Source organism: Nothobranchius furzeri, chromosome 3 (genome assembly GCF_043380555.1).
Source record: "Nothobranchius furzeri strain GRZ-AD chromosome 3, NfurGRZ-RIMD1, whole genome shotgun sequence".
Taxonomy (NCBI): Eukaryota; Metazoa; Chordata; class Actinopteri; order Cyprinodontiformes; family Nothobranchiidae; genus Nothobranchius; species Nothobranchius furzeri.
In genome coordinates, this window is record NC_091743.1 from 45,079,803 (window position 1) to 45,103,622 (window position 23,820).

General features: G+C 41.8%; 1 protein-coding gene across 7 annotated transcripts in view; it reads right to left on the reverse strand.

The window, feature by feature from the left end:
• itpr1b (inositol 1,4,5-trisphosphate receptor, type 1b) overlaps window positions 1-23,820 on the reverse strand; it is a 206,723-nt gene that overhangs the window by 37,032 nt on the left and 145,871 nt on the right. For all 7 annotated transcript variants that reach the window (XM_054748811.2, XM_015959905.3, XM_054748785.2 and 4 more), the window contains 4 exons: window positions 22,810-22,920; window positions 22,510-22,605; window positions 22,302-22,436; window positions 21,046-21,153 (listed from right to left, as the gene is read on the reverse strand). In XM_054748811.2, the coding sequence (XP_054604786.2) occupies window positions 21,046-21,153; window positions 22,302-22,436; window positions 22,510-22,605; window positions 22,810-22,920 (450 nt within the window). The remainder of the gene's footprint in view (window positions 1-21,045; window positions 21,154-22,301; window positions 22,437-22,509; window positions 22,606-22,809; window positions 22,921-23,820) is intronic.

The following is a 23,820-nucleotide window of genomic DNA, read 5'->3' on the forward strand; positions in this document are numbered from 1 at the left end:
TATGTTCTGTGGTCATCATGTTCTGCAAAAGCCTTTTAATCACTGATTGATTAAACACAGGTGTTTTGAAGCAGAGACACATGTAAAGCTCTTTCAAGAATTAGATTTGGACACCGCTGGTCTATGAATGAGAGCAGATCATTACAGACTTATCAAAACACATTCAGTTCTACAATGAGTGCAAAATCAATGTGTGGGTGTTGTTACTGAGGCTAACTATTATTAAATACAGTGGGGCAAAAAAGTATTTAGTCAGCCACCGATTGTGCAAGTTCTCCCACTTAAAATGATGACAGAGGTCAGTAATTTACATCATAGGTACACTTCAACTGTGAGAGACAGAATATGAAAAAAAATCCATGAATTCACATGGCAGGATTTTTAAAGAATTTATTTGTAAATCAGGGTGGAAAATAAGTATTTGGTCAATAACAAAAATTCTACTCAATACTTTGTAACATAACCTTTGTTGGCAATAACAGAGGTCAAACGATTACTATAGGTCTTTACCAGGTTTGCACACACAGTAGCTGGTATTTGGCCCATTCCTCCATGCAGATCTTCTCGAGAACAGTGATGTTTTGGGGCTGTCGCCGAGCAACACGGACTTTCAACTCCCTCCACAGATTTTCTATGGGGTTGAGGTCTGGAGACTGGCTAGGCCACTCCAGGACTTTCAAATGCTTCTTACGGAGCCACTCCTTTGTTGCCCGGGCGGAGTGTTTGGGATCATTGTCGTGTTGGAAGACCCAGCCACATTTCATCTTCAAAGCTCTCACTGATGGAAGGAGGTTTTGGCTCAGAATCTCACGATACATGGCCCCATTCATTCTGTCCTTCACACAGATCAGTCGTCCTGTCCCCTTAGCAGAAAAACAACCCCAAAGCATGATGTTCCCACCCCCATGCTTCACAGTATGTATGGTGTTCTTGGGATGCAACTGAGTATTCTTCTTCCTCCAAACACGACGAGTTGAGTTTATACCAAAAAGTTCTACTTTGGTTTCATCTGACCACATGACATTCTCCCAATCCTCTGCTGTATCATCCATGTGCTCTCTGGCAAACTTCAGACGGGCCTGGACATGCACTGGCTTCAGCAGCGGAACACGTCTGGCACTGCAGGAATTGATTCCCTGCCGTTGTAGTGTGTTACTGATGGTGACCTTTGTTACTGTGGTCCCAGCTCTCTGCAGGTCATTCACCAGGTCCCCCCGTGTGGTTCTGGGATTCTTGCTCACCGTTCTCATGATCATTTTGACCGCATGGGCTGAGATCTTGCGTGGAGCCCCAGATCGAGGGAGATTATCAGTGGTCTTGTATGTCTTCCATTTTCTGATAATTGCTCCCACAGTTGATTTTTTCACACCAAGCTGCTTACCTATTGTAGATTCACTCTTCCCAGTCTGGTGCAGGTCTACAATTCTTTTCCTGGTGTCCTTCGAAAGCTCTTTGGTCTTGGCCATAGTGGAGTTTGGAGTCTGACTGTTTGAGGCTGTGGACAGGTGTCTTTTATACAGATAATGTGTTCAAACAGGTGCCATTAATACAGGTAACGAGTGGAGGACAGAAACGCTTCTTAAAGAAGACGTTACAGGTCTGTGAGAGCCAGAGATTTTCCTTGTTTGAAGTGACCAAATACTTATTTTCCACCCTGATTTACAAATAAATTCTTTAAAAATCCTGCCAAGTGAATTCATGGATTTTCTTTTCACATTCTGTCTCTCATAGTTGAAGTGTACCTATGATGTAAATTACTGACCTCTGTCATCATTTTAAGCGGGAGAACGTGCACAATCGGTGGCTGACTAAATACTTTTTTTGCCCCACTGTAAATAGATAAATCTCAATATTTTTTGTTGATATTGTGACTAATCGACTTAATCTTGGAAGTACTACCTGGCATACTCCTGAGTCTGCCAGTTTAACAGGCTTAACTCAGAACATAAGTATTTAATCACCCAGCAATTTTGCTACTTCTCCCAGTTAGAAATCATGGAGGGGTCTGAAATTTGCATCGTAGGTGCTTTCCCAGTGGGAGAGACGTCATTTAAAATTTAATCAGGAAATCACATTGTATTAATTTTAAAGAATGTATTTGTATTGCATTGCTGCACATACATTTTTCAACACCTGGCATTCTGAAAGATTTCTGGCTCTAAAAGACTTGTCACTCTGCCTTTACAATATCCACCTCTACTCCACTTATCCATCTAAGTTAGTATCACCTGTCTGAGCTTGTTAAAGTGTTGGGAAAGTTACTTCAAAACTGTAATGCATTATTTATTACTTGTTACCCTCATTTTAAAGTAATTCATTACATTACAATATTACTGATTTAAAAATGTAAGGCATTACACTACTTTTGCATTACTTTAAGTTACTTTTACCAATACAACTTCAATATGAATCTGGTAATCTGACGCTCAGTGAGCTCATGATATATATGTGGATGGTGATGTGGTGTCTGAGCTAGGATTGCTGTTAAAACTGTCAGATATAATAACAGTGCTTTAAAATTATTGTTTATTAAATAAAAGCAACAACAAGCTGTACTCTCAACACGCTGCCATCTTATATTAACTGAGCAGGGAGTGGGGTGGTGGGGGCTCCAAGCCTATATTTGCCTTGGTTCCCAAATGCCTTGATACGGCCCTGGATGTGGGACTGACTTCTGGGGAGATCTGATTCTATCACATGTATGAATGTTAAATGTTTATATATTATTGCTTTTCACTGGTAAAAATGTGTATTGGGGATAAATCTACCTACTTTTTTTCTTTTCAAGCGCTTTGTTTTGTTTTCTTGATTTTATTTGAATAATTTCCGGCCCTTTCTCTCTTTAACCTTCCTGCATGCTGCATGTTTTCTCCGTCTTCCAGAAAAAACTGTTTCCTAGACTTCCTACTTTCTATCAGCCAAAGGGATCTTCACATGCGTGGCGCTCCAGCAGTAATGAGTTGAAATCACCGGGGCACAGATTATGAACTCAGCTGAGGCAAAACACGTCAGAAAAGCACAAAATACCAGAGAATATGCGCTGATATGAACGATCGCAAGTGAATTATTTTGTTTTAGTGGAGCGATTTTGTGAATATAACAGCGGCTGCGTATAGGACGCAGCTGGAGTATTTGAGCCGTTACCGCTGCGTCCTCTCTGCTCATAGAATGCCCGCAAAGCTGAGTCCATAAATGACGTAATATATGCAGATACTGGATCTTTCTTCGGGTTTCCCGCAATTTGAATTTTTAAGGAACACATCTTGATTCTGGGTTTAAAAATGCATTGTAATTACCGCGTTATTGACAATTGTACCGAGTAAATATTACCATTTTCTTTCCCTGTGTTGAGGGTCTGACCTCATGAGGAAATTACTATGCAGTGATTTTCTCCAAAATGACTGTGCTTAAATTGCTCTGGAAAGCAAATAATCACATCAGTGCCAAGAAACTTCATTTCCCATGATGCTTTGCACACGGAAGCATTGGGTGATGTCACCGCCTAGTACCAGAAACACGTTCTGCGCATGTGCGGGAAGCCGTGGAGCTTTTCCCGCGCACTAAGACCATAAATCTTCAGCAGAGACAAAGAAACCTCGTTCTTTTGCCCAGGATACCTGGCGGTAAGGACACGCTTGTCGAACGCTCCGACAACTTGAGCACGCGGAAGCTCTAAGTGCCCAAGTTGAGCCACGAAACCGCTACAAAGCCACTCGAACTCCATCAGGACCTGACTGGGAACGAGCGGAGCTCCATCCAGCTCTCAGAGACGCTGTAAGTTGTCAAACTCAGCACAAAAGAAACTTTGTTCTCTTTGTGTCCAGCCCATGGAGAAACACTCGTGGAGGTAAACAACGGAGAAAGCATCAAACCGACGGATGACGCCAAACTGCGGAGAAACACGGAGAACCGTCAAATCAAAACAGTGAGGGACGCTTCACTGTTCTGGTGATCAGAAAACTCATTTCTCTCTCTCCTTTTCTTCTCCCGTTTCCTCTATAGTCCAGAATAAGCAATAAAACCGCGCTATTGCTTAAAAAGTAGCTTCGTGTTTTCCTCTTTCGTTCCCAAAACACGTCCGCCGGGTCATTTTGAATAAATAAACTGCTTATTGATCATTGTTTGGTATCTTTAAATGTTTTCTGCTTGGCCACGTGGTTAAACTAAAAGATATTATTCGTGATTAATCCTTTGTGTTGTTTCATGATCCTTTGAAATGTTTTGAGTGAATTTAAGGTTAAGTTACTGATGATTCTAAGTGCCTTGGAAGTTAAAGTGCAAGTTGCCACTCACACTTTAGCCAGACAAAGGGGTCAGCCATCTTGCATACAGACTCCATTTTAGAAACACACACACACACATACATACACACAAAACACCTTGAACATTATTTTGAATATACATCCTTTTATTATATCACATGGTTATTATTCATTTATGCCACTGTTTATTCATTTGACAAATTGTTAATTAAACGTTATAAAATTCAGATTTTCATCTCCAGTAGCTTTGTTGTGTCGAAGAGAAGTCTCTGCTCCAAGGATTCTACGAACTTCAAGAAAGACTGATAAGAGTTTTGGATTCAATTTTTCCCCGGTTAAAGGGGAATGGTGCCCCGTATATCTAAGAATATATAAATTAATTAATAAATCAGTAAATATTCCCATATTTACAGAATTTATTGAAGAATCCAAAAGTAAGTTAAAGCTTACGAATTGTTCGCTCCTAATAACCCCAACACCTGTAATGCCTTACATTACCACATTACAGCAAAAAGCAATGCATTACAGTAATTAATTATTTTTGTACCGCATTACTCCCAACACTGTCCACCACACAGTCACTCAGACTCCAACTACTACCATGGCCACTATCAAAATCTGTAAAAAGGCACCTGAGACAAAATTGTGGACCTTCACCAGGCTGGAAAGAACTACAAAGCAATTGCCAAGCAGCTTAGTGAAAATAGTTCAACTGTTGGAGAAACTGTTAAAGAATGGAAGATTCAGCTTCAAATTTATTAATGACCACAAAACTAATTGGTGGAATTTGTTTCTGGTACAGAACGACATGCTCACTACTCTGCATCTACACAAATTTTAACCACGTAAATAGACAGATACATATAGAAACATTAGGCAGTAACTTAGTTAAGTAACTGTATTGTTTACTTGTTTCTTTTGCTCAAATGAGAGGCCAAATTACAATACCAGACTATTATGAATGAGGTGAATATGCTTTGAAAGACGGCAGTAAAGAACTGTAGCAGGACATTGTGCCTTACTCTGTATTTCTTAGTTTTTTTTTTTTTTTTAGAAAAAAATCATCTTTTATTGGCTTTTTTGTACAGTGCTGTTTCCATCCAAGAGGCTAAAGATGACTGCCAGTCTCTGTCGAACTAGGGCTTCATCAATCAACCTTCATTTATATAGCGCCTTCCACTGCTTTTGCAGGAGCCCAAGTCGCTGAACATGAAATACACTAAAACCACGAAAAGCAATAAAATGGAGATAAAAAGCAACATACAGACATAAAAGCAACAAACTAAATGTAAAAAATTGCATAAAACTATAAAATCAAGTCACATAAAAGCCTAAAGATACAAATGAGTCTTCAAACGACTCTTGAACGTAACGTAGTTATGGTGACAATTTACAGTTTTATTCGACTGATAAAACTCAAAAAGCAAAAATGAGGCACAATTTTCACAACCTCTACTTCTGTTCCCAATCGCTTGACTCAATTTATCACTACTTAAGATTTCCTTATCAAATTAGAACTCTGATTTTCCTCCTATACACTCTGATGTCAATTTCACATTACCTTGCTGTCAAAACACAACACACAATTTTCAGGTTTACACACACTTCTCACATAAATTCTCAAAGCTTCAATCAACAACACACAAATATTCAAATCTCTAAACTTTCGGGTCTGGCGAGCAATTTGCAACCAGGGACTGCAGCATAAAAGTAAGTTTCCACAAGGCTACCCAGGTGTATGAGTGGTTTCAGGACCACCCACGGTTTTCCATTTTATACCTTCCACCTTATTCCCCCTTCCTCTATCCCACTGAGGAGTTTTTCTCAGCCTGGAGGTGGAAGGTGTACAAAAGGAATCCACAGAGCAAGGTCCCACTGCTTCAAGCCATGGAGGAGGCTTGTAGAGATGTGGCCTTTGAGGCCTGTCAGGGCTTCATGAGGCACTCGAGGCGGTACTTCCAGTGCTGTTTGGACCAGGAGGACATCGCCCTTGATGTTGATGAGGCCCTCTGGCCAGACACAGAGCAGCGGCATGATGCTCCATGATTATGCTTGGGGGGTGGGGGTGGGGGGGTGTTAACTGTAAAAATAGAATGTTTTGTCTCAAAATTTGTGTGATGTCTAATGTTTGTCTGAGAGAAAAGTGGGCACTGTCATACATTCAGTGTATAATTCATTGTGTTCCCTTTCGACAGTTGTGTTTTCAGTTTTGCTCTTCAGTGTTCTTTCCATGCTTGGTAGTGTTTACCCATAGGCTACTTGTGTTTAAGCAATGAATGGTATGTGTGTGTCATGTGAAAATGTGGCTGTGTTTACCAAATGAAAACACGTGTTCCATTTTGGGAACATGTTACGATATGTGGTGGCAGGGTTTTGTTGCAAAGGGAAGCCACAGTTTAGGAATTTGTGTGTTATGTTTGGGGTTTTGTGTGTGCAGTTTTGAAAGAAACGTACAGTTTTGAAAAACGTGTTTTAGCTATCGAAAAAAAAACTGTAATACCGATTGGAAGCTTATTCCAGAAAGAAGGAGCCAAGACCAAGAAAGTCCGATCACCTCAGGTCAGCCAAGCATAGAGTTTGTAAGGGGATATGTCTTTTTATTAGTGCTACCAAGTTTGGTGGAACACCACTATAAGGAGACTGGAAGACATAACACAGAACTTTAAACTTAGCCTGAAAATCTACAGGGATCCAATGTAATCAGGCCAGCACAGGAGTGATGTGTGCTGACTTCCTCTTCCCTGTCAAAAATCTGGATACAGAATTCTGAACCAACTATAGATGTCTCAGCTGAAGCTTGACTCTACTGTTCAGCCAGGACCCTTGGGGGGGCGGTACTAGAAACCCCTCCCCTCTGAAACCCAGTAGGGGGTCTGCTGCATTCTGGTGGTTGAACCTGAGCACTGCATGTGTTTAAAATGTGCTGGGTTTCTTCCACAAAAGTCTCAATAATAATCACTTGTTTGTTATTTTGAGGTGTGCATGTAAGATAAATAACTCTTTCTCATATTAATCTTTATTAGAAAAGGCAATTTTAGAGAGAAAAAGATTTTTTTTTAAATTCTCTCTATAAATATTCTAACCACATGTAAATGAACTCAAACCTTTGGCCTAAGTATTAGAAGTGGTTAATAATTTTAAATTTGTCGTTAATTCTAACCACAGGAAAAGGAAGGAAAGTCTTTTGTCTTTCAACCTAAACTTGTAAACATGGCGGGAAAATCTGAGGTCGTGGAGTCCGATTCCTTCGAAGACCTCGATGCAGTCCTTCGGGAGCTTACACAGAACCACGTTCCAAAATATTTCTTTGAAGTCCAGCAAATGGATTCTAAGAAATTGTAATCTGCTATGACAGACAGGATTGACACAGGATTGAATCAGACAGCCTGAGAAAAATTAGCTGTGAAATCCACCAGCAGCTTAGCCGCTGTGCTCTCTAGAAGATTCCAATTAGCCCATAAGCTAAGGCTTCGGAACAATTAACAAAAAATTTTGCAAAAGATGGAGCAACTCCGTGAAGAGACAGCACGTTACAAACGACACCTTGCAGAGGTTCAGGAAGAGCTTCAAGTTGCCACGAGCGATTTGGCCAAAACCTCTATTCAACTTTATGACATCATTAAAGAAAAATAGAGAAATAAATCACTTATGACCGAACCTGTGACAGAGACACGGGCCATCCAGGCTGTATATGAAACTCATGTAAAAGCGCTAGAGGCGCAACACAATACAATTCAGGACTTACAATCCCAGCTTCGTGAATCAGAAGAACAAATTTGCTTAAATGAAATGTTGCGATATCCCACATCTCAGTTTATCCCACCCGAAGACAAACTTTTTGCGTATTCTCCAGCGCCTACTGGAGGTGAGGGTTAGAAGGAAGAGAGTGATCCTGCTAAGGTAAGGGAAGGATTAACAGGTGCTTCAGTGTATCCTCCACCACGAGAATTACCTCCTTTCTTGAACATCAGGTCACGTGAGCACCTCAACCCAGACGGACCCACAGATAAAGATTTAGATCGAATGGCAAGAAATATTACCTGATTCGAACCCAGCCTAGGAGTTCCCTGTCATGTAGAATCTTACTTGAAGGACATCGAGTTTTGTTTGAGAAAATACCCATTTGCGACCGTAGATGACCAAATCTACCTCATCAAACTGACCTCTAGTCGTTAGGTAAGTAGATTCGTCCTGAGGACATCAAAAGAGACCACGAGCATTTGTCTCAGGCAATCACAAGAGAGTTCTCCAGTTTTGCCTCCCAAGTGGGATTCCCCTTGGCTCTAAACATCAAACAGGCTAAGAATGAGCATCCCCTAGAATATTATTACTGACTCTTAGATGCTTTCTTTGGGTCAAGAAATGACCTGGACATGGAGGAAGACCCCAACTTTAAAGCCCTCTTTCTCCAGAATCTGCATCCAACCACCAGCCATTATTTGGGAGTGTTTGATAATCCACGGGCCAAACCCATTCAAAGTCTAAGACAGTGGACATGCTGGGCCTTTCAGAAGTACCAGCAAACCCTAAACTAAGCAGACAGAAACGAGTGTTCTGACGTTGTCTTCCAACGACCCTCCACTGCATCTTGAAGGGCCTACAGTCCCAACGCTCAGGGCACTTACGCACCTCCTCCACTGGCATCCTCTCGCAACCAAACATGGGCTGAACCATACCCCCCTCCACAGAGTAGAGGTCAACCATGGCACTGGGAAGCAAGGGATTAGCCTAATCACTACTTTCCAGAAAAAAGACACCAGGAGTCGGAGATACAACCAGGGCCCAAGACGTAAGTCAGATTATCGGTTTCAGAGCCGACGTCCTTATCAGGAGCAATCCTTTCAGTCAAGGCATCGATCCCCAACTAACCACAGGTCCTCTCCCCCTTGGGAGAGCCCTAAGAACAGGGATACAGACCAAGAAACAGATGAAACTATGAACATTAAATCAGGTGACTTGGAAATCATCCAGAGGATTCTTAACACGATTAAAAGGAAAGACAAAAAGAAGGTGGACATGCTTTCTGTTTTAACTTGTTCACCTGATCCACTCTTGCTGGAAGCCCCGACCCCTCAGAGAAAAGATGCGGCCTCAACTGTAGTGACTCCTCCCACACTGATGGTTGAGGAAATGACTCATCCCATGCAGCTGGTCGAGGAGAGGACTTCCAGTCCAAAAGATGTGAATGCAATCTCAGTGTCTCCACCTCCTATTACACACCCCTCAGAGGAAGACAACTCCAACGCCACCCTGCCAGCTGGAGTCAGATCACTGAGCATCTGAGAAAGTGAAGGAAATGAGTCATGTTGAGTCCCCTGTTCAAAAGTTTGTCTGCAAATTCACAGAGAAGGGGGGGGGGGGGGGGGCAAGAAACTCTACGTGCCCTTAACCCTCGAGAATGCATTAACGCATGAAGCGTTGAGACTAATGAGCCCGTTTTGACCTTGCGCACCCAAGAGGAAAACTACCTCTGTAGTTGGGAACCATCAACCCCTGAACAGCGTTATCATGTAGATAATGGGGTGACTATCCACGAAACTCAGGTGAGTGATGTCATGTTGCCACTTGGGACAGATGCAGAACAGGTTGCTATCAATCAGCATCCTACCATGCAAGCTCCCATTAAAAACTTTCTGGTGGTAACTCGGGCACAAGTCACTACCCAAGATTTAGATCCTCCACAGCAAACAGCTGACGCTGTTACGGTGGAGCCCTGCCTGTCAGACAAGAATCGGATAGACCTCCAGTCCATGGATCCAGCCGTTAGTAGAATTATTGGCTACCTATCCAACCCTAATTGCGCTGCCCCATCAGACGATGGATGAAGACTTAATGCGCTTTTCAAGGAACGTTCTTTCTTGAAGATGAGCAACGGTATCCTGGTGCATGTTTCCGATGCATACCCTTTACCCACTTTCGTTGTGCCTCTTACCCACAGGGGGGTCATCGTATGCATGACACCAAGGTGAGGAAGCAACATTCAATGCATTATGACAAGTTGCATGTTGGCCAGAAATGCGGAAAGATGTACAGAATTACATCCGAGGATGCCTGGTTTGCTACCCACTTCAACCAGTAAACCCTACACAACAAGCTCCACTATCCAATAAGCTCCCACTAGGTTCAATGAAACAGCTAATCAGGAAACAGAATAAAAGAAGATTAGATGAAGTAAACGAACAGCAAGCTTAAATCAGCAAAAGGGTTATATTCAGACTTCAATAAACCCTAAAAATGAAACCAAGTACACCAATTTGGTAAAAGAAACCAAAATAACTGTCATAACCTTTACAGAAAATGAGCTGGCTACTCTGCATGATGATATTATGACTTTGTGACTGAATGAAATAACCAATCAACACGGCTCATTAACGGCTATCTCGTGTCTCTCACTAACTCAAGGCGTGAAAACTCTATGTGAAAGTGACTGGCTCCACTCAGCTCATAAATTCTACTTTTCCCTCTTCTCTTCTTCACTTGCTATGGTTCAAGACATTTTGAGCACAGTAATCCTGGTTTTAATTTGGCCCCTAACCTATGTAGGTGTACACGTGCGCGGGACATACACCACTTCTGCCATAGGAATTTTTTTTAACAATACAGCTGAAAGTCTTCCAGTATGCGCGATAGTATTAGGCTACATCCTAGTCTTTGCCATTACTTGTTTTTCTCCCTCTTCTTGCAAAAGACCAAAGGTCTACAAGGACAGCTTCACAAATGTACCAAACACATCACTCAATTGAGGAAACGTAAAACCTTTAGCTAACTTTGCTCAATCCCACCATTGGTTACCTTTGAAGAGGAAACAGAATTAAATGATAAGTATACAGATGAGACCAGCACTCCGGTAATGTTGGAATTGACGTATTGATCACCTAGTTAGTGCATGATTATCCACATATTAGAAAATTGGAATTTTAGTAGTAGACAAACCAGCAGATCTACCTCGATCTATTTAAGTTACCCACATTTATTCCCAAACAAACTTCACACATATGGAAGAAGCTTCTTATCCTTTTCTTTGTTTTTTCTCCTCGGTATTAGATTAGAAGCACACAAAAGCATCCAAGGAAATGTATTTTCTGTACCTAGGCAGCATGCTGCCCAGAAGTACGACTGACTCTTCAATAAAAGTGCTTCAATCAGGTTGCTGTCCAAGTGTGTTCATCTCCTTAGGAGGACGCCCAGAGAAGGAGCCCACACCGGAAAGGAGTATCTTTGTTTTTTCAATGAGGTCGAGGGCGTCGCAGGAGTGTTATACCTTACCATATCTTACTAACGGTAGGAACCTGATCTACAAATGTGGATTATCAACGTTGTGGAAATATTCCCCATCTTTAATATGAAAATATCTCCAACGGGGGGAATAAGTAGCAGAAATCCACATTTTATATCCTCAGATTAACTTTGTTTGGATTCACACGAAGAAGAACATAACAATTTTCACTAAGTTTTTCCTCTCACATTTAGCAGAAGAAAAACAAAAAGGGAAATTTGAAACTGGCCTGCATTTTCAGCATTCTGGTTACTGTTGGGTAAAACCAGTATTAGATGCATGGAAAATGATTTTGTCTGGGTACCATCTGGTGTTTTTTAATTCAAACGAAGATTCATTCCTTGTTCATATTTTGTTATTGTTCTGTGGCTCTGGCAGGGAAGTTCGACCTTGTAAGTCCGAAGTTCTGTTATCACAAAAAGCTCCCTAGTGAAGTCCAGACGGAGCGTTTCTCTGTTATACCAAGAACCTGGGAAAGTTTGCTTTCTGTGAAGGAGGAGGGTGTGTTTACCTTTAATGTGTGTGTGCTATGTTACTTTGGAATTAAACCTTTTTGAGAGCTTCTGCTCGTCGAGAGACCGAATAGACATCCCATTGGTGTCATTCTCTCTGATTTTGCAAAGTCTGGTTGTTGATTATTGTTGTTCATTGGTAAATGGTATTGATAACCTAAAACCTAATATCTCCAACCCCCTTGTGTGTGTTGGACTTTCTTTGAGGTAAGCTTGGATAAATAAAATTACCCAACAGTTACCTTCTACGATTCTCTCCCAGGATCGTAAATTGCACCAGTTTGACTGGTCCCCCTTCTGTGCCAATTAGGAGGCGCAAGAAATATCAGAAACCGGCCTGTTTTACATCAACTCTCAAACTGACCCTTTTCTCAAGATGGGGGAAGTTGTAAAGCTTCCCTTAATGTCCTCCTGGGAGCTTCATGACTTGAGTCTTTATAAACCTGGCATTCCTGTTTATCTACAATCAAAGATGGTGTTTAGGTTGTTTACCCTTAAAATAGAAATCAAGGTGCTCTAAGTTGAAAATCGTATCAGTCACAAACCTAAACTGTTTTGTGTTTTCTTTTATGTTAAATCTCTGTCAATTTGTGTTTCTCCAGTTAAAATTCATGCTAATGGTAAAACTGTCTAGTTTTAAGACATAAATTTAGTTCTTGTCTGTTTAAAGTAATACTTTGACCCCCATCTGGAACAACTTTGGTAATTTGTAATCATCAATCTGTCATTGCTGGAAAGGCAGAGGTTATGTGAAAGAGACACAATGTAATCAAGTGGGTAAGGAGTGAAATACATGTGGGTGTGACAAAACGAAAGTTGATAAAACCAGAAGCTCAGACTTCATTTTTGCAGAAAAAAGAAGAAAGATGCATTAAGCAAACCTCTGCTGGGCTTTTCCATCTGGGCCCAGCAAAAGATAATCGACGCTCATAAAAGTTGTTAAACCATTAGCTCTCAAAAGTTACAGTAAACTCAGAGCACCGTTTTGTTTTGTTTTGACATTCTATGTGAAACCGGAAGTTGGCGGGGCCCGGTCAAGTCCTCGCATTAAGAGTTAAACCCAATTTGGAACAGTTTCTCTGAATTCCACTTTTGATGCAGCTGGAGGAATTGAAAGGTCAAGCCACGATTGAGGAGGGCCACATACTCCCTTCCATGACCGGCGTCAACCGACCAGGGAGCCAGCACCATTTTATCCAAAAAGGCCTTGGTACGAGCCAGGACCCCGGGCTGTTGCAGCCACTGGCTACCCTTCCGGCGACGGAAAGCAGGTCTGTGAAAACATTTCCAACTGGCTGATCTTTTCTGTTATAAACCGATTCGTGAATTCAGATTATTACATTTTCTTTTATGGCGTGTTTTATTTCGATCCACATTCACGTTTAGCTCTGAAGATTTATCCTCTTTTCTCTGCTACCACGCACACACACAAACCAACTCTCGATGCATCCACTCAACCACCTGAACACACACCCCCTCTTGCATTCCCACGCACACACACACACACACACACACACACACACACACACACACACACACACACACACACACACACACACACACACACACACACGCACGCACGCACGCACGCACGCACACACACGCACGCACGCACCCCTCACTTAGCAAATTTCCACTTTATTACAGATCAGTATTTCATATCACTGCCATAAAGCTTTGAGTTAACAATTGTCTTAATTCTATGCATGAAACGATAAGCTGTGTTTGGTCCTTTTTGTCATGTCTCAACTGATGTTTGTAATAAATCCACAAAACTTAAAATTATGCCTGATCATTGTCTAGCGATCTCGAGAACAGGCGACACATTCTGACAAGAATTCAGCTTTAAGATTAACTTGCGGTGTTAACTATGAGACTGATTAATATGAGCAGAGGTAGATATTAAATCCAATGGTCCAGTTCCACAAAACTGGTGGTGCCCCGACTAATTTATATAAGATTATAAACAACTAAATAAGCTAAATCTACACATGCCTGAAAGAAAGAAGTTTCAGTGTTTTCATGTTAACTTGTTGAAAGAGTTCCAGGTCTCATCTGGTCAGCAGCCACACCAACAACATCTCTTTGTTTGCCCAGTAATGGAGGAAGAGGATGGAGAGCAAAAGTTTCCAATGGAGAACTCTGACTACAGTCCTGTAAGTTTGTCACATCTGTAGTCAGACCAGCAAAAGGAAATACTGACTCTACTTGACTCTGGAATGTTTCAGGAAACACCAGGATTTACCAATCTGGTTCAACATAAAGTTCATCTGACAGAGCATGCGGTTCCTCGCCGTAAGTGTTAAAGGATTCTGGAACGTTTGCTGCCTAAGCTGAAGAAAGAGGTTACACCGATGTTGCAGATGAGAATCAATGAACATTCAAGAAGTGAGTGGTGCAGTCCGGTATTGCTGGTTCCAAAAAAGGATGGGTCACTGAGATTTTGTATTGATTTGAGATACCTTAACTCTGTGTCAAAGTGTCAGTCATACCCAATGCCACGCAGAGATGATTTGTTGGAGAGAGTTGGCAACTCAACTTGTATTACCATCCTTGACTTGCGTAAGGGGTACTGGCAGTTGGCTCTGGTGCCTGAGGCCGAAGAACTGACAGCATTTATGACTCCTTTAGGCATGTACCAGTTCAAAGTTATGCCATTTGGTCTCCAGGGGGCACCAGCGACATTTCAGAGACTTATGGAACATTTACTGAGAGACATGACAGGGTTTGCAGCAGCATATTTAGATGTTGTTATCTTCAGTCAGACTTGGGAGGACCATGCTTTTCGTTTTGGTCAGGTTCTGGAAAAGATAAAAGGTGCTGGACTGACTATCAACCCAGGCAAGTGTGCTTTGGCTCAATCCCAGGTGGAACACCTAGGTCATGTGGTCAGCCAGGGGCTAATCAAACCACTTGCGGAAAAGGTGGATGCCATTTCTTCCTACCCGGAGCCCACCACCAAGAAGAAGGTGCAAGCTTTTCTAGGGCTTGTGGGATGGTACAGCAAGTTTATCCCTCATTTTGCTGAGAGGGCAGCTGCTCTCACTGACCTCACCAGAGCTTCGGCACCAACCAGGGTGAAGTGGACTGGAGACTGTGAGAGAACCTTTAAGGACCTCAAGACTGCCATCACAAGTCAATCTGTTCTCCATACTCCCAATTTTGACCTTCCCTTTGTTCTGCAGATGGATGCTTCAGGTGTCGGTCTTGGCGCAGTCCTTCTACAGGAAGTGGACTGTGTTAGACGGCCATTGCTCTTCCGGAGTTGTAAGTTGCTGGATCGTGAGACGAGATTCTCTACAGTGGAGAAAGAGTGTTTGGCTATGAAATGGGTGATTACTGCTCTGAAATATTACCTGTTGAGACGTCACTTTGTTTTGGAGACTGATCACAGGGCTTTGCAGTGGCTGAAGAGGATGAAAGACTCGAACACACACCTTACTGGACAGTACCTGTCTCTGCAGCCGTATGATTTCATGGTCCAATACCTTGCTGGAAAGGCCAACGTTGTGGCAGACTCTCTATCCTGTGTACATGAGGATTGAGGTATTGTAACCTTGGGTAAGGGGGGAGGAGATGTGACAGTGGATGACTGCCACACCTACAGTGGTGTGAAAAACTATTTGCCCCCTTCCTGATTTCTTATTCTTTTGCATGTTTGTCACACAAAATGTTTCAGATCATCAAACACATTTAACCATTAGTCAAAAATAACACAAATAAACACAAAATGCAGTTTTGAAATGATGGTTTTTATTATTTAGGGAGAGAACTAAGTCCAAACCTACATTGCCCTGTGTGAAAAAGTAATTGTTAAAAAATAACCCAACTGTGGTGTTCCACACCTGAGTTCAATTTCTGTAGCCACCCCCAAGCCTGATTACTGCCACACCTGTTTCAATCAAGAAATTACTTAAATATGAGCTGCTGACACAGAGAAGTAGACCAAAAGCACCTCAAAAGCTAGACATCATGCCAAGATCCAAAGAAATTCAAGAACAAATTAGAACAAAAGTAATTTAGATCGATCAGTCTGGTAAAGGTTATAAAGCCATTTCTTTTTCTTTTTTTATTTTATAAAGCCATTTCTAAAGCTTTGGGACTCCAGCGAACTACAGTGAGAGCCATTAACCACAAATGGCAACAACATGGAACAGTGGTGAACCTTCCCAGGAGTGGGCGGCCGACCAAAATTACCCCAAGAGCGCAGAGACAACTCACCCGAGAGGTCACAAAAGACCCCAGGACAACTTCTAAAGATCTGCAGGCCTCACTTGCCTCAATTGAGTGTTCACGACTCCACCATAAGAAAGAGACTGGGCAGAAATGGCCTGCATGGCTGATTTCCAAGACGCAAACCACTGTTAAGCAAAAAGAACATTAGGGCTCGTCTCAATTTTGCTAAGAAACATTTCAATGATTGCCAAGACTTTTGGGAAAATACCTTGTGGACTGGTGAGACAAAAGTTGAACTTTTTGGAAGGCAAATGTCTCGTTACATCTGCCGTTGAAGTAACACAGCATTTCAGACAAAGAACATCATACCAACAGTAAAATATGGTGGTGGTAGTGTGATGGTCTGGGGTTGTTTTGCTGCTTCAGGAACTGGAAGGCTTGCTGTGATAAATGGAACATGAATTCTACTGTCTACCAAAACATCCTGAAGGAGAATGTCCGGCCATCTGTTCGTCAACTAAAGCTGAAGCGATCTTGGGTGCTGCAGCAGGACAATGACCCAAAACACTCCAGCAAATCCACCTCTGAATGGCCGAAGAACAACAAAATGAAGACTTTGGTGTGGCCTAGTCAAAGTCCTGACCTGAATCCTATTGAGATGCTATGGCATGACCTTAAAAAGGCGGTTCATGCTAGAAAACCCTCAAATAAAGCTGAATTACAACAATTCTGCAAAGATGAGTGGGCCAAAATTCCTCCAGAGTGCTGTAAAAGACTCGTAGCAAGTTATCACAAACACTTGATTGCAGTTATTGGGTTCAGGGGCAATTACTTTTTCACACAGGTTAATGTAGGTTTGGATTTTGTTCTCTCCCTAAATAATAAAAACCATCATTTCAAAACTGTATTTTGTGTTTACTTGTGTTATCTCTGACTAATGGTTAAATGTGTTTGATGATCAGAAACATTTTGTGTGACAAACATACAAAATAATATGAAATCAGGAAGGGGGCAAATAGTTTTTCACACCACTGTAAACACTTGGCAGATCTGCTGATCGTGTACTTATAATTGGAATGAAACACATTCATGAGGTATTGAACTGTATTCATTTGTATACTGATTAGCAGGTGACCCTGTAAAGTGGAAAGTAAGGTATTTATTGATATGAAGAACTGAACAAGGAAATGGCTGTGGAACAAACATTTCTTTTGTGGGTGTGTGCTTACCTTTCCTGTTTCCTGCCAGTAGGTGTGAGCAAAATAGTCCTCGAGGGCGTATGGATCTTTTATATGTTCCAGAGGGATTTTACCAAGAGGAGGATTGGAAGATTGATTGGGTTATTTTAATATAGTGGGAAGTATTGATGTATGATAAGCACTGCTTATTTATAGAGATGAATGTGGAGTGTACATATTTTAAAGTAACTATGATTGTATATATTTATTAGCTTTTCTATTTAGTGTTGAGGTTTTAGGTGACAGTTTATCGCAATTAGGGAGATGTATAAAAGCTGATGTTTTCACTGAGAAAAGAGTTGTGTGGGTGATGCAGAAGTCTGCGCAGCAAAACAATAAAGAAAATAACACAATTTTCCTGTCCTCTGGTTTTGTGATGTTACTCTGCTAAACGGATTGCTTCCAAGGACTGGTCAGCCAAGCTAACAGAAGGGGACAGGACGACTGCACTGCATTAAGTAGATGAATGGGGCCATGAGCAACAACCTCCTTCCGTCAGTCAGAGCATTGAAGATGGGCTTGCCTGGGTTTTGCAACATGACAATGGCCTGAAGCACAGAGCCAGGCTAACCAAGGAGTGGCTTCATGAGAAAGCATATCAAGGTTCAGGAGTAGCTTTGCTACTGTCCAGACTTAAAATCAATAGAAAATATTTGGAGGGAGCTGAAATTCTGTGTTGGTCAGTGACAGCCCCAAAACCTGACTGATCTAAAGATCTGTGTGGAGGACTGGGCAACACCCCCACTGAAGTGCGCTAACTTGGTCAAGAACTAAGAGAAACATTCCACCTCTTCTGAACCAAATATTAACACCGATTGTCTCAGGTGTTCAAATACTTATGAGCAGCATTGCAATACAAACATTCTTTTTAACCCTCCCACTGTCCTATTTTGTGACCGCTCCAGAAATGGTGACCATTGAGCAGGGCTGATGGTTTGTCACTTGAGGTCCACGTGGCAGCGGTGAGGTGGTGCTCACTCCTCACCCCGCCACGTGGACCCGAAGGGATAAACCATCAACCATGCTCAACAATCACCTTTATTGGAGGGGTCACCGGATAGAACAGTAGGAGGTTTAAAAATCATGCAATGTGAAAAAACCTTTATTAACAACTTTCAAACAACAAAGCAATTATTTGAAATAAATTTAACTTCATTGCTGCTTTGTCTAAAACATTCAGAGCATCAAATAATCTTTCTAAAATGAAATCATTTAATTAGAAAATACACATTTTCAGAAAAGGAACTTGAGCCATTTCTCCCAAAGCAATGACTTGTGGGTAATACCCGTGCCTGAGGTCCGCATCGCTGCAGATTTGGGTGAAGTGCAGACGCTGCAATGGGGCTGTGGTCAGCTTCTGCACTTGAGAATCGGGACACTCTACGCACTCGCACCCCTGGCAGGGAACGCACAATTGAAGGGCGCAAGTGTGCAAGTGCGAGTATTGAGATTGGGCCCAATACTTCCCTCAGAAAGTGTGCAAATAAAATTTTTGTGTTGAGGATAAAATTTGTAGATTTTGTGTGGGAAGTTCTTTCAAAGTTTGAGATATTACCAATAGGGCTGCCACGACCAGTCGACGCGTCACGACGACGTCGACAAAAAAATAGTCGACGACTAATTTAACAGTTGACGCGTCGTTTATTTTATGAGCATTTTTAAAATCTCGCCTGCTGCAGCACGTTCGGCACGTTTGGCACTTTCAGCACGTTCGGCACGTTTGCTTCCTGCCCTGCTGCTTATATAAGTGGAGGCACATGCACTGTAGTGCCACTCCAGCTCAGCGTCCGCGCAGAATCACCGGAGAAAAACGCATCACGGCAAATCGACAACGGAGCTCGAAGGTTTGGGAGCATTTTATGAAAACAACTGAGAAGCAAGTAGAGTGCAAACTCTGTAAGGTGAAACTCTCGTTTCACGGGAGCACATCAGCGATGCACGAGCATCTTAAGATGCTGACGGCGGAGAACGAAGAGTCGCCTCTGTAAGTGTTCCTTTTAGCTGCTAGCATCATATGTGCAGCAACAGCAGTAGTGATGGTGTTTATACATTTAACATGTATGTATGTGTCACGTATTAGCTCTAATGTTACAAACACTAATGATTTATCTTATCCCGCTATGTTACAGTGCTAAAAGAAAGCACTCTTCTACAATGGACAAGTTTCTTACCAGGCCAAACACGTGCACACTGCAACAAGCCAACGCCCTGACCAGGCCATTTTGAAGTTTGAAGTTAAAGTTTTTGTCTCCTGAAGATGGCATCAGACTGCAAGGGACCATTGAAGTGCTTGCTGTCAAAGAAGCAAAAGCTGGGACAGATGAGCTCACACAACTGGAGAGTGCTGATGATTCAGGTGTAGGTAAGAACTCTGCTCTGGACGCCCTCCTTCAGTCTGACACAGAGAGCGATGATGAGAGTGAGCAGGAGGAGGAAGAAGATTTCCAGGACAGAAGGGTCCACATAGTGAGAGGGGAAGTGCAGGTGTATTTTGGTGAAGCTGCAATTTCTAAGAGAGATGATCCTCTCAAATGGTGGAGGGAAAATCAGGGTCGTTTCCCCACTCTCTCTAAGCTTGCTAAATCCTTTCTGTGCACCCCTGCCACTTCAACGCCATCTGAGCGGATCTTCTCTGCAGCTGGGAACATCTACTCTCAGAAGAGAGCAAGCCTTTCTCCTGAACATGTGGAAATACTAACTTTCCTGAGTGTAAACCGGGACCTTGTGTGATTATTTTGCTGGATACATTTCATGTGAGCTCAAGTCTTTTTCTGTATTTTAGGTTTTAGTTGCATACATCTGATCTGTTTGACATTGTAGCATTTGTATTAACATGTTGCAACAAAATTCATTAAAAGCAGTTTGATTAGCTATTGTCTTTATTATTAGATGGCGCATAACTGATCACACAGAACTACAAGCTAATGATGGGTATATTAGAGCATCCTCGTGCAATAAAGCTATACTTTTATGAATGACACGATTAGTCGCAACCAATCGTCACCAAACTGGCGACTAGTCGATAATAAAATAGTCGTTTGTGGCAGCCCTAATTACCAATATATTTCTAAAACGGAGGGTATACCAGCAGGAATACCTGAAATGTGAGTTTATAGGCTAAAACCGAGTTTTGATTTTATATTTAATGCCAAAAGACTGCTCGGGTCACAAAACTATTAGCACTGGCTGCTTTAGGGAGTTGTCAAGGCAGACATCAAAGGTATTTTTTTTAATGGAAAACTGAACCAACAACTTCAACACTAAAAGCTGTCAACAATCAGCATTCCTTCTCCTCACCAATGCAAACAGAAAAATATGAAAACATGCCAAAGATGTTTGTCTTTTTGTCGCAACAAGACTCAGACGCATGCCAAGAGGAAAACAAACAGCCAACACATGCCTCGAGAGAACTGTTGCACAGAAGCATGTAGCAAACTTTAAAGACTCTTTTCAAAAACCTTAAAAGAATGTTAAATGATGAGGACTTAACACAACTATTATCCAACAACTTGACAGAAAACCCATTACTGACAGTAGAAAATGCCAAACTGTTCAGATAATCCATCAAAGCAATAGCTGACCTCAATCTGGGCCGTGTGTTTGGCGTAGAACTCCAGAGCTTCGTCACCTTCTCCATACGTGCCCCCTGGTTTCAACATGACCTGCAGTTCCTTATTGTGACGGGCTAACTGAAACAGATCATTGCCATACGTTGTTTATCTTATTTCCAGAAAGGCACAACATTTACCAGATAAAACACATTCGCTGGTTTGGCCAGTTAACTCGAAATAAAATACCGTAATTTCCGGACTATAAGCCGCTACTTTTTTCCCACGCTTTGAACCATGCGGCTTATAATGAGGTGCGGCTTTACTGAAGATTTTCCTTCACCTGCCAGGGGGCGCTTTAGCAGAAAGTGAAACAGGTGGAAGTCAAAAGTGGAAACCGAAGAAAGTGCTCATTTTAATTTAGCACATGCAAGAAGCCGGCACGACGAAGAATTTGTTTCAAATCCATACCCCCTCATCATGGTAACTACACGTATGAGTTCATATGATGCCGCATTTAAGTTGAAGGCCATCGATCTGGCGGTAAAGGAGGGAAACAGCGCTGCCGCACGTAAGCTTGGCATGAATGAATCCATGGCTCGGCGCTGGAGACGGCAGCGGGAAGAACTCATTCAAGCCGGCTTCACCCGGGGATGATGACAGCAACACGGACAGCGACACTGACATCGCCACAGAAAAGGTACGTGACGAAGCTCTTCTGAGGCTGTTCAACTCCGACACTGAAGAAGAGGGCTTTAATGGCTTTAGTGCACAAGAGGAAGAAGAGAGCGAAAGACTTTTTCTGGTAGGCGAGTGTGTTTTATTTACTAACCAGGCATGTTTTGTGTGCAGTTATTATTTTCTAATCATCCAGGGCTTATTAATGCTGTGTCAGCGCTGTTCTTTCCTTCTGAACGTGCAAATTACCGGTAAAAACGTGTTAGTTCTGTTTTTATCTTATAACCATCCAGAAATATGAATGCTATCAGTGTTTACCCGTGTTTAAAATTCGTTTTGTTGAATTAAAACAACAACGAAAAACCTCCGTGTAGCGTCTTTCTGTCTAATTATTTTATGTTATGGCCGTACATGCGCTGTGCGCCGGAGACCTGCATGTGGCTGCTGCGCCGCGGCTTGTATTTGAGTGTGGCGTGTGTGTAGAAAACCTTTTTTTTGTTGGTGCGTCTTATATTGAGGTGCACTATACAGTCCGGAAATTACGGTATTCAAGAATTAAAACAACATAGTTGCAAGGAGCAGGTTGGATCCATGAACTTTATGAAGCTTACTTGATGTGCTAAGATGTAGATATTATGACCAACGTTGCGAGGAGACGCAGAGTGTTCCTCCTCTTTGTCTTCACCCTCCTCTGGCTCCTCCACCTCTATCTCACCCTGCATGTAGGCTTTTTTTATAACTTCCACCTGCAAGACTTCACACAATCAGAAGAGCATCCCCTCAGCCCCAGATAGTAATTTCATATGACAATGTACGCACCAACTCCTTAGGCCTCATGTTATACAGAATCCTCTCAGCGTTCTCACTGTCATGGCGACTCTCCATAATTGCAAGAAGCAGCTTGGAGGCATTATTCTGCAAATTCAGATAATACTTTGAAAAGTTATAACATTCACTAACATTTTGCAAACAAAGCAGTCACACATTGTAGTTTGATCATCCTATATTAATATTTTACCCCTGTTTGAGAGGCAGAGTAAAAAAGCATCAGTAGACAAAAAAAACAAAAACAAAAAAAACAACAACAAAAAAAACATAACTAATCACTTGAACACTCACCTTGAGCTCCAACACCAAATCCATCCTCTTCTTACCAAGCGGGTTGATGTCATTAAGAATGAGAGCAATGATGATATCAATGCCATTGCACTCGTGAGTGGCAATGCAGTTCTGAGAAACAGAAGATAATGAATACATGAAGATGTCTCACTGATTAGACTACAAATGAAAAATACGTTTGATGCTAATCAACTGTGAGGTATACAGTAAAAGCAGTTTGCTGGCATGGAGCATACAGGTGTGTTAACACAAACTCAGAGAGGAAAGACATCATCAACAACCCTAGCAAAGCAAGTACTACTGTCCTCCAATTTAGGATGGTTAGCTTTAGAAATTTGTTATGCAACCTCACGAGTTTGGCATATTGCAGGCAAACATGAACATCTCTGCAAAGCAAATGAAAAATTGGAGGCCATGCATGTTTTACAATGGTCAAAGTTGAGACCTACAGTAAATAACAACACCGCATAAACAGATGCCCATAAACCTCAACAGCTTGTAGAAAAATGCTTTGGGTGGATTGGTGTGAAATTATGTGAAATAATGATGAGGTCATACAAAAGGTGAAGTTATTGTAGCTACACTAAAGGCAGTTTTAAAAACTGTTGTATGTTTCGGTGTATTTCTCAAACTCCTTCATAACCAAGCCGATAGTGGATTATGACAGTGTAATTTAACATTTTTATATTTAGCGAAGACTGCATTTATTTCCACTGATGATCTCCATAAGAACCAAATGCTTTCCATTAACCTCCAATACATCCATGACAAACAGATCACACTAGCTGAAACTTCTACTCTATGTTTGTCATGGTGATGAATCTCAACTGAATGGTTGCTTGATAGAAAGTAAAACTGTCTGTATGCCTGCCTTATGAAAAATACATAATCAAGAGTGATTTTCTAAGCAGATACATATTCTCATGTGCTGAGGGGATCCACAAGAATGTGTGTCCAGTCCTTTTGTCTTTACTCCTTTGACACATGGCAGTATTACTATATTCAGCAGAA